The following is a 20,309-nucleotide window of genomic DNA, read 5'->3' on the forward strand; positions in this document are numbered from 1 at the left end:
TGTCCCGCACCTGGACCCTCATGGGCCAGTTGTAGGAACTCCCGCTGGTGTTGTGCTGGAACCACCCACTTATCCCCTTTGAACAACATCCGTTCCTTGACAACTATATCTGTGGCACTGTATGGGCCTTTCCTCCACTTAGGATGGTTGCTATGGCAGCCTTGAGGACGGGGTCCTGCGCCTGAACCGTTCTCAGGTCCGGAGCCACTGCTACCCCTGCGCTCCCTTGTTTCCCTGGCTTGCCTCTAGCTGCTATCACCCTGCTTTTCTCATATGGGTCCCAGAAGTGACCTGTCTAGGCTCCTTCTCTGGCCAGGAGGTCCGCCCGCTGGGTTACCCTCTGCCCTGGGCTCTGTCTTAGGATGTACCTTAACCTTATGGATGTAGACATCCCTATTGTTCCCTAGGGCTGCCACTATCCTTACTAACAGGGGTTTGGTTACCAGGGGCTCCCCATCTGCGGATGTGTACCCCCTGCATGACCAAATAGCCAGATACTCTGTACACGAATTGCAAGTAAACATACTGTCCGGACAAATCGTGTACGGGTTGGGGAATTCCTCGGGGTGAGTCATCGCGTACATCACCGCTGACAGTTCAGCCTGCTGGGCGCTCAGGGTGCTGGGGAGTTTAAGCGCCAAGGCTATGCCTGCCTCGGGATCCCAAACTCCGCAACCAGTGAGTCTTGTACCCGCGGACACTGAATTGGATTTATCGACATAGATCTCGCGGCCTGTGGGATGTACCCCTGCCCGAAATCCAAAGTCGGTGTCCCAAACCCCTTCTATTGAGCATCTGTGTGGCTCCCCTGCATATATGAGGTTAGCTGCGAGCCTGAGCTCGCAGAGGCCCCTGACCCTGATGGCCATTTGGGAGAGGAGGAGGGTCCAGCGAGTGATCCTGGCACTGCTGACTGTTCCATCCTTTATTCTCCCATCTAACAACATCTGGGTCGGGGTGTGATGGGTGAGGAGTGTGATAGGGGATACTCCTGTGAAAACCTGTGCTCTTTTCACAGCCCAGTGAGTGGCTAACAGATGCCTTTCACAGTTGGAGTACCCCTTCTCCACCTCTGCAACGACTCTAGAGGAGTACACCACCGGTCTCAGCTGTCCATGCCTTTCCTGTAAAAGCACTGCACTCAGACTGTCCCCGCTGGCTGATACTTCTAAATAGAAATCCTTTCCCCCATCAATAGCCCCCAGTACAGGTGCCTTCTGCAGGTTCTGTTTCAACTGAAGAAATGCAGCTTGGCAGCCTTGGTCCCACTCCCACTCGACCCCTTTGTGTAGGAGCCTGAGTAGAGGGGCTGCAGTTACTGCATAATCTTCTATGAAATCTCTGCAGTAGCCTGTGATCCCTAAAAAGGATCTGACTCCGGAAACAGTGGTTGGTACCGGGAGTTCCTGCACGGCTTGCCTTCGGGCCTCATCTATCCCTCGTTCCCCTGCTCTGAGTGTTAGACCCAGGAATTTTACTTCCTTCACCTATCTGGGCCTTCTTGGGGTTGATCTTAAAACCCTCCCCCTTAAGCACAGCCAACAGTTCTGCCAGCAGGGGACCATGCTCTTTACTGTTGTCAGTGAAAAGGAGCAAGTAATCCACATACTGCACCAACTGTTGCGGCTGGCTGAAGCTCTTCAAACAGTTCGCCATGCACTGGCGGAAGATGCTTGGACTGTTGTGAAATCCCTGAGGGAGACAGTTCCAAGTATATTGCTGTTCCTTAAAGGTGAAAGCAAACTTGTACTGGTCCTCTCTCCTCACAGGGATAGACCAGAAGCCATTTGAAATGTCTAGGACTGTGAAGGTGGTTGCAGATGCAGGGATTTCCCTGATCAGGTCTGCCACTGCTGCCACTGTAGGAGCACAGGCCGGGATGTTTCTGTTGAGCACCCGGTAGTCCACGGTGGCCCTCCACGAGTTGTCCGGTTTTCTGACCGGCCACAGGGGAGAGTTCACGTGTGTGGCTATGGGTCTCAACACACCCTGCTCCACCAGTGAGCTCAGTGCCACTTCCAAGTCGACTTCTGCCTCTCTCGGGAAGTTATATTGCCTCTGAGGTCGGGACATGGGATCCCCGTCTATCCTGACCTCTACTCCGGTGACTCTCCCACAGTCGTGTTTGTGGGTGGCAAATGCTGCAAGACTGGCTCGCACATAGGCCCTGTACTCTGCCGGGGTGTTCCTGACCAGAAGCTCTAAGTCATAACCCCCTTTTGGCTTCACAGTACACAGAGCCCCTTTGTCTTGTATCCTTTCTATAAGCATGACCTCGTTGTTTGTACCTGGGTCCACTGTTCTCCAAAAGCAGTGATTTCGCAGATCCACCAGGATCTGGTGGGCTATAATGAAGTCTGCCCCCAATATACATTTGTTAGCCTGCTCCCACCTTATCAGGCGCACTTCCCAACTTAAGGGTCAGTGGGATCGAAAAATACCCTGTTCTTTCGTTCCCCATGAAGCCGACCAGCTCGTAGGGCACACCGCTGGACAGGGGCGAGGATGCCGGGTCCTCTGTGTGGACAAGGGTGCTTGAAGCCCCCGTGTCCAACAAGTAAGTTCCCTGGTTCTCCTCCACCTCCATTTTCACTCACGGTCTTCCCCATGAGTCATAGTCCAGCGGACACAGGTAGGCAGGCTTGGTGGGTGCTCGTCATAGTTCCTGCCGTATGGGAGCTGTGGGGATCTCTCTACCCACAGCTACATTGATATGGCCGGGGCCTGTTAGCAGCTGCCTGAGGGTTTCTACAGCGGTTTCAAACATTGTTGTGGCACCCACTTTCTCATTACCTGGTTTCACCTCCGTGGGTGTTTTTACTTCTTTCACGCGGTAGGGGTTGGCCCTGCAGTTGCTGCAGTCGTGGCCTGGCTTACCACACCGGTAACACACCCCCCTTCTATCGGGAGGATGTCCACTCCCCTGATGCCACTCTCTCCTGGGGATTTGGTTGGGTTGCACCGCATGCACCCGGCCTTTTACTGTTTTCTCTGGCTTCCCCTCTTCCTCCCCATCCCGCCGCTATGTGGCAGCCAGTCTGCCTATCACGATGGCTTCAGTGAGATTGGGGTCTCCCGGGATGAACCAGAGATCTGCCCTTTCCCTGACACTGGGCAGGCTGTTCGCAATTATGGTGCGAAAGCATGCTTCCCTTTGGTCCGCTGTAAGGTTGTTTCTGACAAGCAGGCCATCACATGCTATGCTGTAGACCAGCCATGACCTTTCCACGTATATCTGTGGGGCCTCCCCTACTAACTGACGCGTTTTCGCTATCCTTTCAAAGGGACTCCCTTCGTTCCACCCCATGGCCTCTAGGATAGCCCTTTGAAGTGCTGCGAGGGTGCTTTGTCCCCCGCGACAATCTGGGGGACGAGCCTGGTAGATCTTCCCATCAATGGAAAAAAGGAGCACTTTAACTGCTTCCGCGTTATCGCCTGTGTTCATGTCCACTGCCTGCGCTATCTCCAGGAAGTGAACATATGGATCTCCCAGTCTAGTGAGCTTTGGGATATGTGACAGCATGGCCTTTAATGCAGCAACTGAATGCGGAATGATAAACTCGCTGTCCAGCGGTCCTTGGGGTTGTGCACCTTGTGGGGGACCGTGCTTCCTCTGCACAGCCGGGCACATCGGTCCCGCGGCAGACACCACCACTGGCTCCCCCCTTTCCTCAGCCTCAACTGCCTCTGAATTTAAATCTGCAGACTCGACCCTTTCTGCGGGTGTCCCATACCCCTTTGGCTGGACCGGCTCTACCTGGCCGGTCTCATGCCCTATGGGTTTCTTGGGCTGCACCCTCTGATCCTCCGTAAGGCCTGCCGGACACACTACCGGCGCCTCAGGAGGCGGTCGACTGTTCTCTGCCGCCGGATCCTCTTCCACTCCCCAATACCCTGACTCCTTGGTTGCCTCCCTGGACCCCAACAGACAGACTGCCCCCTTTACCTGGGACAGAGCCTGGAGGAGGGATTGGATCCACTTATGGCAGGGCGCATGATCTGCCTTTTCATGGCTTATTTCGGTGTTAACTTTATAGGCTGTACGCAAATCCCTTAATTGGACCTGAAGCTCTTGGACCTGCTGAGCATAAGCTGCACTCTACTCCTTGTACTTCTGTTCCGTAGCCCGTGACTCCGTAACCTGACTCTGCAGGTACTCCTGATGGTTGCGGAACATTTCCTCTAACTGTGCCCTTCTATTCCTTTCCTCTATTAGCTCTTCTGTGACCTTAGTACCCGCAGCCCCCCTGGCCACTGAGGTTATAATGGCATCATTTAATTCCTCCTGTAATTTTCCTACCTGGCGGTCTAACTCCCGAACCTGCCTAATTAAACATATCAGCCAAATTGTCTTTTCCACCCTTTTGTTATGTGTAGGCCCTTCTGTCCACTGGGCTGCCGCGTCCGCTGGACGTGGTGCCCTGCTCAGGTTCTGAGCCCATGTTTTGGCAAAATTGACCTTGGAGAAAACATAGTCCGTGATTCTCTCCTCCATTTTAGATTTTCCCAGTACCACCTTCTCTGAGGCTGTAAGCTCATTCTCCCACTGAGCTCCTACTTGGCTCGCCATGAGTGTAGGGGTTTTTGCTCTGCCCAATTACGGGGGTCTTTGGTGGCTGTTGGTGTATTGGGCCTCTCTGTCCCTTCTAGGGGACGGTCCAGCAGCTTATGGCTCGCTGACCACTAAACTGGTGATTTTGAAGCGCCCTAGCACCCCATCTGGTTCTAAGCTCAGAATTTTGGTGGATTATGAGCTTCCACAAGGGAAAACAAAACACTCAAGAGACAAGTGGTACTTGGAACAAAAAAAATGGGTAAGTCCAATTTATTAACCATGGTAAGTTTCCAACAAGGTCAAACGTCATCAAAACACATATCAGACACACACTTATAAACTATGAAAATCTATGGGAAGAAACAGACACAACGAAAACCTTACACAATTTTATCTTTACAAGACATTTCCAACACCACCCCCACCCCGCTTTTTACCTGGCTGACCCTAGGCTGACAGTTGGGAAAAGAAAACCCCAGGATAATACTTACGATCCCTTTCGACAGTTATCCTAATAGCCTTAGGATGGTTGGTTTACGGGGTAGCTGGAGTGAATGTTGCCTCTCCCAGTTACTTCGGTCTCCGGTTCTTCAGCTGGTTGGCCTCGGAGCGTTGTTCGGTGTGCGGCTCGGCTTCTTGAGACAATGTTGGGTCTCTCGGTAGTTGGGTTGTATATTCTGCACACAAGTCGAGTCCAGGGCCCGTACGATGGTATGTTTCACAGCCGGTAACAGTCTGTCTCCGTTCTCTCTTGGTTTCTGTCTTCCTGCTGCTCGATTCCTTCTCCGACTGCCCCAGTTGCTTTCTCTCTGTTGTTGTCTGTGGTTCTGTAGGTCCTACTCCTCCAGCTGCTTTTTCTACTATATTCAAACTGGGCCGGGTAGTCCCCATTGGTTGAGGATTTCCCTGCTTCAGGCCCGACTTGACCCCTGATTGGCCTGCCAGAATGCACTTTTCCCCCATTGGCCAGTGCCTCTGTCTCGCTTTTGAGCCAGACTCCACAATGTAATCAGAAGATGTCACAGGTAGGTGTGAGGACCGGGGTATTGTTTCAGTGCACATTGGTGCTTCAACGTCTGTTGGTCCATTGTAACGTCCCGGGAGTCAATTACCACAGTGATCTCCGGGCTATTGTCCACTGTCCATATTAATTAGGTAGATAATGGTCCACGTTCATAATTTGATTATGGGTGAGTCATATTTTCAAACTGGGCCGGGTAATCCCATTGGTTGAGGATTTCCCCGCTTCAGGCCCGACTCGCCAGAATGCACTTTTCCCCCATTGGCCAGTGCCTCTGTCTCGCTTGTGAGCCAGACTCCACAATGTCTGTATCTGCCCACACGTTTCCCAGCCTGCCTGGTTTGAGGGTTTGACTTGGCCAAAAATGTTCATTTAAAATACATAGAGTTAAAACAACAGTGCACTACTTGGCCAAAAATGTTCATTTTAAAATGTATAGGACGATCTCTTTTAATTTTCTTGTCCTTAGGGTGTTCCAATAAAATGTGACCGTGGATTTTCGAACCTTACAGGACCACAAATTAGCAAATTTTCTGATTACTTATTGTAATACTCCTCAGACAATTACTCTTCTTCTTAGGCAGCTCCTCGGAGTTGTGTATGACTTGCTTCCACACTAATATGAGTTCTCAGGTGACTGATGAGTCCAATGCGGGACCAAGAGTCTCTGTCACCGTTGGGGCAAACGGTGGTTACAGGGATGGGTGGATGGGGTACTTGGGTTGTCGTACGCTCCTTCCGCTGTTTGCGCTTGGCCTCCGCGTGCTCCTGGCAAAGAGACACAAGGTGTTCGGCGCCTTCCAGAATGCTTCTCTATTTTGAGTGGTCTTGGGCCAGGGATTCCCAGGTGTCAGTGGGGATGTTGCACTTTTTCAAGGAGGCTTTGAGGGTGTCCTTGAAGCATTTCCTGGGGCTCGCTTTCCGTGACGGAGCTCTGAGTAGAGCGCTTCGTTTGGGAGTCTAGTATCGGGCATGCGGACAATGTGGCCCGTCCATCAGAGCTGATCAAGCGTGGTCATGAACGGCGTTATATAAATGCAAGTCACATTCAGTCTATCTTTACCCAAATCACTGTACTGCTCCATTGCCTTGACTTTGCTCTTCCGATTTCTAAATTTCCCTTCAGCTGACCCCTTCCGCTTTTAATTTAAAGCCCTAGCTACAGCCTTAGGTGCTGTATGGGACCTAGCTATGCCTGCCTTTTTGTAGGATACGCGAAACATTATTTGTTCCAGTGCTACTCAGGACACCTCCCTCACCTCTTTTTTGAATACATTGATGGCTATGTCATTGCCGCTTCCTGCTCTCGCCACAAACTGGAAAATTTCAGCAACTTTGCTTCAAATTTCCACCCCTCCCTTGCCTTCACATGGTCTATCTTTGACCCTTTCTCTTCCTTGACTTCCCTATCTCCATTTTCTGGGGATAGACGGTTGACCATTATTTACTATAATCGCACTGATCCCCATAGCTTCTTTGATTACACTTCCTCTCACTCCGCATCCACCTCCATCACATCAGTTCTGACAATGTCACCTTCCATACCAGTCTTTCCAATGTGTCTTCCTTTTCCCTCAACCGAAGATTCCTCTCCATTGTGGTAGTCAGGGCCCACGACCATGTCCGTCCCATTTCCTGCACTTCTGCTCTCACCCCTCCCCATCCCTCCTTCTTACACTGTTCTAATGAAGCTCAATGGAAGCTCGAGGAACAGCACCTCATCTTTTGATTGGGCACAGCTTTCTGGATTCAACATAGAGTTCAACAATTTCAGATCATAACCACTTTAGATCATGCTCCTATTTTTTCACACAACAGCTGTTGGTAGTGATTCTGCTTTTCCCATTTACAACCTCCTCTAGACCCATCTTGTTTCTGTTCTTGTCCCATTATCACCCTTTTTACCTTGCACCATACATTTAGTCTCTCCTACCTTCCACACTATCACAGACTTCCCTTCTGTTTTTTTCCTCCTCTCCCCTCTTTTCCTGTCTATTACTTGCTTTAAACCTGTTATATCTAACTTTTTCCAGTTCTGACCAATGCATCTACAATGCAGCTACCTCTTTTAAAACACAAGGTTGTAGGCTATCAGGTTCAGGGAATTTGGCGGCTTTTAGTCCCATTAATTTCTCAGTATTTTATCTTTACTAATATTAATTACTTTAAATTCCTCGATGTTAGCAGACTCTTCGTTCCCCACAATCTGGTATGTTCTTCATGGCTTCTACTGTGAAGACAGACACAAAATATGGGTCTGTCAACATTTCTTGACAGATCAACATTTCTTGGAAACCATGTGACTCAGGCTGCATTTACTGGGACAAAATATTGTGACCCATTGGAGACACCATGTCTGGGATCTAGATAAACTTACTGTTTGAGATCATCGAGACACAGACCTGGGGTTTCCACTAGGTTCACCTGAAATTAGCCAAACCAGCGTGAAAGACCACAGAATTTCATGCACAAATTATATCCAGCGCAAACTGAGTTTCCGTGATCATTTGCACTAGTTCATAAAACATCATGCTGGAGGCAGTGGCGTAACTACACCAATGCAGCCAATGCAGTGGCATTGGGTCCCTCGCCTGAAGGAGGCCCTTGAACTTTAGGATTTTTTCCCTCAAACTTTTCATTTTATAGGGTTTTCCGTCCTATTTCGCTTTTGTTCAGTTCAATTTCGCCTAAATATTTCCTTATCTTAAAAACTAATTATTTAATAAAAAAATTCAGTTCAATTTTGCTTCTGTTGGGTTAAATTTCTCCTCAAAATTCCCTAACCTCTAAAAATGAATTATTTAATAATTGTTTGATTCAATTTTGTTAAATTTTAAATAACTATATAATTCGAATAGTAATATAATATATAATAAGTAATGTTTTAATTAATGTGGCTTCTGTTTCAAGACATCCTAATATATCTTTTCATGTTGCGGTAATACCCACCACAATCCCCCTAATGTTATATCACTAAAGCCTTTCTTCCACCTTGGTTAAGAGGGACTCTTCGCTATCGGGTACCGTTTAACGATTTTTCCACTATTCCTGTTGCTAAGTATCTTTTTATAATACTTCTCACTGTACCTCAAGATAATCCCTCGTATGCTGCAATTTCAGAAACTTTCCATTGTTATGATTTTTTATTATTGTTTCTCGTCGTTCATTAGTTATTTTTGATGAGTTGTTGGAGTTGAATGTTGATTTGTTTCAGAGTTCATTTTTAGAGTAAGTGAAATTAAACCGAACAAAAGCGAAATTGAAATGAATTTTTTATTAAATAATTAGTTTTTAAGATAAGGAAATATTTTGACAAAATTGAACCAAACAAAAGCGAAATCGGACCGAAAACCCTATTTATTTTGTAAAAACATTTTTAAACTATTTTCTTTCAGATGGAAAATTTAATGCAACAGTTGTTAATTAATAAAAGTCTATGCTCTATATTTTATTTATAAAAATACAACTTCAAACATCTGTATTTAAATTATATCTAAATAAAGTTATTTTATATGTTTGCATTGGGGCCCACATCCTCTAGTTACGCCACTGGCTAGAAGCTGGCCCCGCCCACAAAATGAGCCATGCCCCTAGATCAAATTTCAAATTCATCAACATTGCAATATTATTGATAATTGTGATCGTTGCTAGCCCTTACAAGGTGGCTCTTAAAATTAAGCTGGTTCTTTTAGGCGCAAAGACACTAATAGGTACATTTTTTAAAGCTTTTGCATATAGTTATTTTCTTAATTTACTAAGAAACTGACAACTGTACACCAACATAACTTGTAAATGGTTCCGAATAGTTTTTAAAAAAGTCATTTTCATTTATTTAAAAATCGGGTTACTCACAGGCACTATTCTCTATTAGGTGCGTAACTGAATGTCCTTAAACTCGTGTATACTTCAAATTAAATGCTGTGCAGAGAACTGGACTGACGGGACAGCTATAGTGGGTTGGGGCTCAATACACAATGATCCTGAATGCAGACGGACTCGTCTGCGAGTCTTGCGATCTCAGAGACAAACCCAATTGAAAATCAACAAAATAGTTGGTGCAGCGACCACGTGATCATGCTCTGTGAAATGACCAAATGAGTCATGCTCTGGGAAGTTCCACATGCTGCAGGCAGAAGCTGTAAAGGAGCTGCGCTCAGCCAGGTGCCATGGTGATGAGGGATCCAGGTGAAACAGCAATTTACTTGTTCTTTCAATTTAGTATACTGTATTTGCTGCTCACGATGTGGTCTCATCTACATTGGGAGGCCAAACGCAGATTGGGTGACCGCTTTGCGGAACACCTCCATTCACTCCATAAGCGCGACCCTGAGCTTCCGGTCGCCTGTCACTTTAATTCTACGCTCCACTCCACTCTGATCTCTCCGTCCTCGGCCTCCTATACTGTTCCAATGAAGCTCAATGCACGCTCAAGGAACAGCACCTCATCTTTCGTTTAGCACTTTACAGCTTTCTGGACTCAACATCGAGTTCAACAATTTCAGACCATAACCTCTGCCCACATTTTATTCCCTTTACTCTTTTTTATAAAACCACCCCCCTTTTTATTTTTATCTGTTTCCTATGGCAGCTGGTAATTATTCTGCCATTCACACCCTATCTAGACTCATCTTTTGTTTCCTAACTTGTGCCATTACCGTCTCAATTTGTCCCATCATCCATTTTGTCTCAAATTGTGTATGGAGAAAGAGTCAGACTGAACACTGTGAGCTCAAAGTGTGACCTTTGTCTTTTATCGCAGGTCTCCAGAGTGCCTCTCCAACCTGAGAAGCCTCAGTAACTACCTGTGCTCCCAAGTGATTATGGGATCCCTTGGGACTCCAGGGGATGAGCCCTCTGGTGGCTGTAAAGAGTAAATACAAGACAAATCTCTCCTGCCTTCCATCCATTCATATACCTTCCCTTTTGTTCTTTCTTCCCCTTCCCCTTTCAGTGTCCCTTGCACTTCCTTCAGAATCTGTTACATGTCGAACTTTTGCCAGTTCTGCCGAAGGGTCATCGATCTGAAACGTTAACTCTGTCTTCAGATGCTGCCTGACCCACTGAGATTTCCAGCATTTTCCATTTTTATTTCAGATTCTAAAATCTGCAATATCTTGCTTTCATATGGTGATGAGGGCATTGTGTCCCTCCTTCTCCTTTGGTGCCAAGAGGCCTGTTTCACAAACTTCCCGCTCCCAGAGGGTCAAATTGGAACGGGACCATTCCTGACCGGGCAAATTGGAGCAGGGCAAGCTCAGTGCAGCCAGCCACTGCTATGGGAAGTTTAAAAATCAGTGGGCGAGATCGATAGCTAACCATGTGTATCTCATCTTATTAAACTTGTTACAGGTGAGTGAGTTGCAAGTTTTACCTGCAACAGGAGAGTAAGAAGGGACTTTGTTGCTGTCAGATGGCAGTGATATGTTTTAGGAGAGGAAATGAGAAATGAGTTTGTGTGAATTTTGAGCTGTACGTCTAACCGCTTTTTACAATAAAATGATTCTCCTGCAGATGGGTTTGTAAGATCAAGCTTTCAATCATTAGGTGAAGCAAGGAAGCATTTTAGCAGAAGAGTGATTAACACAAGTTTAACTAACTTTTATTTGCTAATTGGGTTGGCCTGTAGAAAGTGAGGTGCCTTAACATTTCCAAAGGGTTCTAAGTCCAATATTGCACCAGGGATGGATTTGTGGTTTTAGTCTTGATGCTGAAGAAAGTTAATAAAAACCTTAATGACATAATAAATCGGGAAAATTGGAGCTTAGTTTTGAAAATCAAAATTCTGGCATCAGGTTTATATTTTTAGAAATGTTGAGGCACCTCACTTTCTACAGGCCAACCCAATTAGCACATCTGTCTGCTGAAGAATTTAAACCGCCCGAGGGCAACAAAGGTTACTTTTCTCAGAAACAAAAACATGAGAATTTAAAAAAAAAATTGTGAATTGTTTAAAGCCGGAAAAAAACGAGAAAATGATGTTAATTTTACCGTAAACAAACTTGCAGAATTTTTTTTACATTTCAAAATATATACATTATTCATATAAAAATTTGCACGATACATTGGAAGGCAGTTCAGTACATTTGGATGCGGTCAGCAATTCCATACAATACATTTGGATGCTGACCGCAGTTCCGTTCAATACATTTGCTTGCTTTACATTTCAAGGTACAATTCAGTACAATCCAGGATACATTATAATAGTCATCAAATTACGTTACATGTGGCACTATACAGTACACAGAACGGGTGAGGGTACAGTTACATTTCTTTACAACATGCATTACTAAACAGTTGCTGAACTTGCATTATACATGGCACTGCATAGGTATTTTCAGATCATGGTGCTCTATGTATACAAAAGTTTACAAGTACAGCCCGAGGGGAGTTTTATACTGATTCCAGCCCCTGGGTTTACCGTGGCAGAAGGGCTTTAAACTGTGGCTCTTCCTCACCGTGCCTTTGCGGCGACTGCACCAATTTTTAGTGCGTCCCTCAGCATGTATTCCTGGATCTTGCATTGCGCCAGTCTGCAACACGCAGACTTGCACATCTCCTTGCTCTGGAAGACCAGCAAGTTTCGGCAAGACCCAAGTGCGTCTTTCACCGAGTTGATGGCTCTCCAGCAGCAGATGATGTCTGTCTCGGCGTGTGTCCCTGGGAACAGTCCGTAGAGCACAGAGTCCTGTGTTACGGAGCTGATTGGGATGAACCTCGACAGCAACCACTGCATCTCCTTCCAGACCTGCCTTGCAAACGGGCAGTCCCAAAGGAGATGGATGACAGTCTCGTCTGCACCACAGCCAACTCGGGGGCAGAGTGCCGTGTCTCTGAAACCCCGGCTGTGCATGAAGGATCTAACGGGTAGGGCCCTTCTCACCGCCAACCAAGCTACGCCTTGGTGCTTGTGTGAAAGTTCTGGCGATGAGACATTCTGCCAAACGAGTTCGACAGTCTGCTCTGGGAACCGTCCGACAGGCTCCATCGCCTACTTTGCAGAATGGGCATGTAAATGAAAAATGAATTTCAATGTAGATAAGTGTGAGGTGGTGCATTTTGGTAGGAGGAATAAGGAGGCCACCTACTCCTTTAGACTAAAATGGGGTAGAGGTGCAAAGGGATCTAGGGGTATAGTATCACAAATCATTAAAAGTAACTATGCAGGTTAAAAAAGCCATAAAAGTGCAAATAAAATACTGGGGTTTATTTCTGGAAGAATAGAATTCAAAAGCAGAGAGGTTATGTTAAACTTGTATAGAACCTAGTCTGATTTTTTCATGATTTGAGATGGTCGGGAGGCAATATGGCATTATGCATTTAAGTGGTTGCTGTTGTTGTTGGTGTAAAAATGTTGGACGAAAAGATCATGCTCAAAGGAGTATACTCAGTGCACAAAAAAATTAGAGGGAACATTGCTCACAGGTGGTGGACCGGACACTCTGATTTAAAATGCTTATTTTGTGTGATAAACACATTTTCACCTGTATTAATTAAACTGCACCAAGTTACCACTCTTAAATACATCAGGGAATATGTTTTAAAGCAAATTTTAAAATAAATCATTCTAAAGCGCTGCCCGATTGTGCTGGTTTATGGCAGATTTTACATTTGGCGATATGCAAATTAGCTTGTGTGGAAACTTGAAATAAGAACACTTCACAAAAGTAGTGCAATTTGCGAGCTATCAACAACCCTGGCACACCTTAGTGGGTCATTCACATATTTTAGGTGCCATCAGAACCTTTGCACGCACTAACCATGAGCTAGATTTTCCACTTCACATTGCCAAAACAGCCTTTCATCGCTCATTTTGGAATTCATGATGGATCATCGGCAAAAAATTATCCTCCTGACTTTCGGTTCACATTGCCGAGCTGATCGCTGAGGTCAGCGCATGTCGCCCAGCCCAACTTTCGGGACATCGCCGGCACATCGTCCAGCCCAACTTTCGCACATCGCCGGGCTGATAGCTCGCCGAGAACATCGCTGGAGAATAATCAACCGACCAAACATGTTTTCTCGGTGGTGTTAGAATAAGTTGAAACTGATCATTTTGGTTGGCTTTAATCCATCTGTGTTCTCTAGGTGTCAAATTGTTGATTTTCACCATCCCACTGGACCATCAGACACACATCCTCGTTTGTTTGAATGGCTGCGGCAATACTATTCTTCAGGCAGAGATGCAGGGCTACATTTACAACCCAGGGTTGTATGGACAAACAAGTCACCAATCTATCTACAACACCAAGGTAAAAAAACAAAGCTGATATGATTATTAGTGTTTCCCAGCTTCCTTTCAGTGCTTCTCACAGTGACCACAGTGATGTATGCTTGATGTACAGGGAGAAGCTAGGAAAGTGTACACCTTTTTATGCATACAGACATATGGTAATGACCCTATGGTCTGGGTTGTAGGAAGGTGGAATTGTCGTCCGTCCATCCCTGGGGGAGGCGAGAGGGAATTTGGGTATATAAGTCCACTGCCAGAAGATTCTGTGGGGAGCAATAAGAGAGTTGGAAAGCAAAAGTTTGCTTACAATTGCCGAGTTGTATTATTGCAGGTTATTATTAAATAAATGTTCTATATAGCTAACCATGTTTGAAGAAATGGAAGAATCTTCTATCTGGTGCTTAGCAAGTCTTCCTCGATTCTGAGGGACTGCCTATTATGATGATGATGATGACATGGGGTCTTCACAATATGTAGAACTATTTGTGGTACCATCAACTATAATGATGGTTCAGCTTTTATAGCAAAGAATACAGGAAATCATGGTTTATGCATTGAAATCACTGGTTTCTGCTTGTTCTCCTATGTTTTGTACAAATACTCACGAGGTGAGAAAGGGTTGCGTGCAAATATGCATTGCAGAAAACAATTTTATTTTGTATCTCTGCTGGCATGCAACATAAATGTACAAGATGATATCTAAGTGTGATGTTCACATGCTTTGAATGCATTTGAGAGTTAACCAACCATTCAGATTATATGGTTTATTCCTACCGATCCTGAGGGTTTTTTTTGCAGTTGATGGTTAAGTAATTGTTACAGTTCAGGCTTATGCCCAACACGTCTCTATTTTGTGGACATGGCAAAAAGGCAGTCTCCATAAGCAGGCCAAGGCTACAATAATCGGAAATCTTCAAACTTGTATGTACTGTGTATTGGTCACAATTCCCAGAATTACTGCTAAACCCCTAACTGCGATATATAAACCACTGTATATTTTATGGGAGTTCTCCTGTCTCCTTTGAAAGCCAGAAAATGCATTGCTGTCATACTAATGTGATCTGCAAGTAGAATAAAATAAACAGTCTCTCGCAGTCCTTCACAATACAATGTTGTATGAGGTTGTGCAAATTCCCAATTTATTCTACCTCTTTCCTCCACCCCCACTATAGAGTGCAGATCTCCAGTCAGAACTAAAATTGAGAAAACTGTGCTGTGATGTATGTCAGGTAAACTCTTTCAGCCCAGAACCCACTATCTGCAGTTGTTAATGCAGATTCTAAGGAAGCATTTGAAGTTAATTTTTAATCCTTAAAATGATTTATACTTTCATCGGAGCGTTTCTTGTTTCTGATGTTTATGCATTCTGATTTCTGGCAGTCTACTATTTTTTGGCAACATTTGGATACAGTACTGTATTAAATAATAAATTGTGGATAATTTCAAGGGTTTCTTGCATATAAGAGAGAGATGCTGAAAATGAATCCGATAAATGTACCAAAGTAACACACAGGATTACATCTGACATACGGCACAGAAACAGGCCATTCGGCCCAACCAGTCCATGCCGACATTTATGTTCCACTTAAGCCTCCTCCCGTCTTTCTCTAATCTAAATCTATCAGCATAACCCTCTATTCCCTTCTCCCTAATATACTTGTATAGCCTCCCCTTAAATGCATCGATACTATTTGCTTCAGCCACTCCCTGTGTTAGCAAGTTCCACATTCTCACCACTCTTTGGGTAAAGAAGTTTCTTCTGAATTCCTTATTGGATTTCTTGGTGGCTAACTTATATTGATGGCCTCTAGTTATGCTCTTCCTCACAAGTGGAGACATTCTCTCTCTATCCATTCTATCAAAATCTTTCATAATTTTAAAGACCTCTATTAGGCGAAAACACCGGTGAAAAGTATGTAATTCTATAAAGAACATTGAATTAAATAGCCAAGTGAACAGGAGATTAATTTGTTATTTTTAAAACTCTTCAATTTGACTGAGTTTTTAATGTGTTCAAAATGTACATTTTGAACCCATTGCTGAAAGTCTTTATGCTTATAGTTTGAGGCTAATTTGTTGGGAGTTCAAAACCTGTTTTTGAAATAAAGTAATCTATTAATCTTTGAAACTTTAGGTCACAGTCGGACTATTGTAGGCCTAGAAGAACGGAATAATGGAACGCTTTGTCTTTTGATTTTTGATCCTGGCAACCAAGAAATGCAGAAACTTTTGCGTCGTGATGTGACTGGAGTCAATCTGAGAATGATTCGTAGGTTTATTGGAAGTATGAAGCATAAACAGTATCAGATAGTGGCAGTAAATGGTCTTCTATCAGTGGAAGAGAAAAATGTAAGTGACTTTTTTCTAGCCTTAAAACAGTGTGTTCTATGCAGCAAGTCAAAATGTCATTCTTTTTAAAGGAATGTTTTGGTTCGGTACATGTTTTCTAATTTACTTTTACTAACTGGATAGTGTTGAGATATTTTTCAGCCTTAAGGAATAGAAAATATCTCTTGGCTATACCATTTGAAATCTTGTTAACATAACACAAAATAACTTTTTTATCAATTATTAGCAGAAAAAAAAGCATGTCTGATAATCTGTTCCACCAAAGATTTTCAAGCTTTTTCCCCACAAATATTAGAGTACTCCCTACAAATAACTGCCACTTTATTGATACCCAAACATAAATAATGCTTCCATGGCAGAAAACATTGGCCCATCATTTGCGATAGGAATAACGGTGAGACTATCACCGTTATAATGGAGGAATCTAACAGCAACTTCTGGAGTACACACATGGAAATCCAGAAGTTTCTGTCAGAGATACCCTGCTCCTCCACAGAGTGTGCTGTTGCAGTCCTCGCCGATAGACTTGCATTGAAATGACTATAATGACGTGAACTTGTTGTAATTGCCTACTAGCTCTGCTCTAAAAATGGCTGAAAACATTAGGGCAGGTGCATTCAGGAGTAAGTGAGTTTTTAACAGCCTGATAAGTGAACAACCTCTCCGGCCCTGAAAAAAATATTTTATAAGTGTGGAGTCTCATTCCCTCAGAAGAAAAAAATAAAATAGTTTTTCTGCCTGTTTCTTTTATCTCGCTCCCTTAAGTTTCTGGCAAAGTCCCAAGAATACGGCCTCACCTTCTTTATGTTGAGCTGTTGGAAGTTGTAGTACATCCAAGATTTGTTGTCGGATAAGCAGTCAAACAGAGCTAACGGAACCGCTGACCTGATGCCTGTGGCTAATGTCACAAAGTTGCAACATGTTGATAAGAACATAACCTCCGAGCCTGTTCTGCCATTCATATGGCTGATCTACCATCTCACTCCATCTTCCTGCACTGTTCCCATAATCCCTTGATTCTCTTCAGATCCAAAAATCTGTTGAGCTCTGTCTTGAATATATTCAACGACTGAGCATCCACATCTCTCTGGGGGTAGAGAGTTCCAAAGATTCACAGCCCTTTGAGTGAAGAGATTTCTCCTCATCTAAGTAAATGGCCGACCTCTTATTCTGAGGCTACAGGTAAATTAAGTTAAATATTTACCTGCAACTTAACCCTGTCGTCCTTCCTTGTGCTGTGATGTCACTTTTTTCTCCCATGCCACTCACAACCCACCCTTTCCTCGTGCTCCGCTCTCGGCCTCGCCCTTTTCAAGGAAGATGAGAGAGCTGAGGATAAATTTTGGGATATTCTGGGGGTAATGTTGTAAGGGAGGAAAGAGAAATGCTTGCTAGAGATGCACGGTGTTTGGTAGGTAAGAATGAAACCATGCAAGAACAGTCCTATGGAGCTGGACAACAGAGGCTTTGGAGGAGGATGGTATGGTCAACTATATCAAATGTCAAGGAGGATGAGGAGGAATAATGCATTCCAGTTATAATTGCAGAGAATGTCATTTGTGACTTTAGCTCAGGTTGTTTTGGTGCTCTGAGAAGGATGATTGCTCGACTAGAGGGATTTGAACAGGGAGTTTTGAAATGGGTGAGGAGTTTGGAATTGACAACATGCTTGGAAAAGAAGGCTAGGAGATGGGTGGTCGGTGGAGAGGATGGATGGTCAAAGGTGGGTTCTTTGAGAAACAGTTAATGGTGGTTTTGATGGAAAAATGGATGATGGATGATGCCTGAGGAATGAAAGCCATTGACAATGTCAGCATATAAAGCAAAAAGATAGAAGCCGTGAGCCTTAATGTACCCAAAAACAAAGTCAGTCTTTTTGGTTCCTTCCAGCAGCTATGTAATTTTGAGCTTGACTCCCATCAATTTCCCCAATCACTTCTTGTTCTTTGCACCACCTTTTGGATTGTCGTCTTGCAGCCACATGCTTAAACTGCCCCTATCCTACATTATAACAGTACCTACACTCCAAAAGTACTTCATTGACTGTAAAGCACTTTGAGATGTCCGGTGGTTGTGAAAGATGCTAAATAAATGCAAGTCTTTCTTTTTTCTTTCTTGGATTTCTCTGACTTGCCACTCCCGTCTCTGCTTTCAATTTTTTTCTCAAAACCATTCTCTTTGAACATGCCAGCTACCCTCTCCGCCCCCCCCCCCCCCACACCCCTTGTTGGACAGCAGGCAGGAAGAAAAACATTAACTGCTCTACAGCATCTTCAGATAAGTAAAGTGCTTTAGAAATGTAGGTTGTATTTTCTTTATCGTTTGTCCTTCTGCATTCAAAATGAGTAACGTAGTACGTTTTTCCGTAAAGCTACATCTGTTCACAACAACTGACCTGTATGGTTGAAAAGAAAGAATGCATAGCAGATAAATCTGGGGAAGTTCCTTTGCAAAACTTGTTTGTATAGTCTTGTGTATGATTGTAAAGATGAAAGTTATGATCATAACCTAGCCACAGATATAACCTTGCCTTCAAATTGTAATAATTGGATAATTGTTTAGTTACAAAATTTAAATATATAAGATCTACCTCTGATTCGTCACAATGTTTGCTCTATCTTGGTTTTCTTGCAGGCTCGTAAACATGCATCTGCAGTGCTGACAGCAGAAAAGGTGCCGTAGTGGAATTCTCTGTACTTGGATTTAAAATGCAAGATTTTTCAGGTTCAAGTTCTTGACATACCCCTTTACTTGGGTCAAGTGTAAATCCCAGTTTGTACATCTTTGATCTTTGAATTTTTAAATGATGATGTTTAATATGAGACCTTAGATATTTAACTTGACTTTTATCCCTCACAGGGTGCTATTTCAAACAGTGGCAGTGTTACCCATGCTGGTTAAAATGGATTGCAACCAATGTTCCCTTTAAGCCGTGTGGCCAGGCAGCGCTTTCCAGCTCCCATGTGGCCAGCTCACTGGCTTTTAAAGCGAAAGCACGCGCATGCGTGGAATTTTGAATGGGCCACACAGTCCGTTAAGGAGGCCACAAGGCACCCCCAAAAATTAGAGGGAACATTGGTTGCAACTATCTGTAACAAGTATCACGCTTACTGATGAGCATATATAAGCATCTTTAAGAGTCTGATGAGTGTCATTCAAATTGCCATTTTCTTACTGTCAAAGGATGTTGATTTTAGCCCTGCATTGCTTGCGAGTGGAAATGGTAGCGATACTTATACTTCTTTGTGCAGATATAAGCAGTATGTTCAGCTGTAGCAGATTGTGGTCTATAATGAGTATGGATAAACATAGCCAGTCTTGAATACTTCAGTTTGCTTGTGTGTAAGTTTTGTACTTTTTCTACATTGCATAATATGGTAAACAAGTGAACTTGAAAATATGGTCCAAGAACCGAAAAGTTATTTAATTATTTTAGTTTTTCATTGCATCTGTATAATATACAAATAAACATTTTGGATTAATTTACATTTTTGTATTTGCATTTGTTACTGTCTTCACCTTCCAAAACCATACAGTTTGAATTTCAAGTCTGGTGTTCCACATGTGAACACATGGGGCTGGATTTTCGGCGACTTTGCAACCGGGTTTTCGCCGCGATTTGACCTGCCGCGGCGAATACCCGTTCAGTGGGATCCTCGGGCATGCTTTTGCGGCGGCGCTTCCATGTACCACCGGGGAAAGGTGTGCCGACGTGAAACGCGTGCAGCGGCGCGGATTGTGTTACCGTCGTACTTTCGGCTCTCTCCGGCCCGTACTCTGTGCCCAGAATACCGACTAGGTCAAACCTGTCGGTGCAGCCCTGCCAGCAGTGGTAAGTATGCAAAAGTAACCTGCAAAAAAGTTAAGTTAAAGTTTTTATTTTTTTAAATTCTTTTTCAGTGATTTAATAGGTGAATGTTTTTTGCAATTTCCCCCCCCCTCCCAAGGCCTCTGTCGAAGTGCTGCCAGCCCCGGACTAAAGTTTAACAATTCAGAAGAATAGACGGAAAGGAAAAGACTTCCCAATATTTAATTGGAGAAAATTTCTGCTCATTAGTACTGGACGTAGGGCAATCAGTCTGAAAATTTAGAGACCATGGAGAGATCGAGAGAAGTGGTATTGAGGTAGAGCTGGGTGTCATCAGCGTACGTGT

General features: G+C 44.2%; 1 protein-coding gene across 1 annotated transcript; it reads left to right on the top strand.

Moving 5' to 3' along the window:
- The first annotated feature begins 7,753 nt into the window (after window positions 1-7,753).
- LOC139266635 (zinc finger-containing ubiquitin peptidase 1-like) lies at window positions 7,754-19,641 on the top strand. The gene is made up of 4 exons (XM_070884224.1): window positions 7,754-7,785; window positions 13,662-13,825; window positions 15,941-16,155; window positions 18,790-19,641. Exons 1-4 carry the CDS (start codon window positions 7,754-7,756, stop codon window positions 18,835-18,837), a joined length of 459 nt encoding a protein of 152 aa, XP_070740325.1. The 3' UTR covers window positions 18,838-19,641.
- Window positions 19,642-20,309: the final 668 nt, after the last annotated feature.

Source organism: Pristiophorus japonicus, chromosome 7 (genome assembly GCF_044704955.1).
Source record: "Pristiophorus japonicus isolate sPriJap1 chromosome 7, sPriJap1.hap1, whole genome shotgun sequence".
Taxonomy (NCBI): domain Eukaryota; kingdom Metazoa; phylum Chordata; class Chondrichthyes; family Pristiophoridae; genus Pristiophorus; species Pristiophorus japonicus.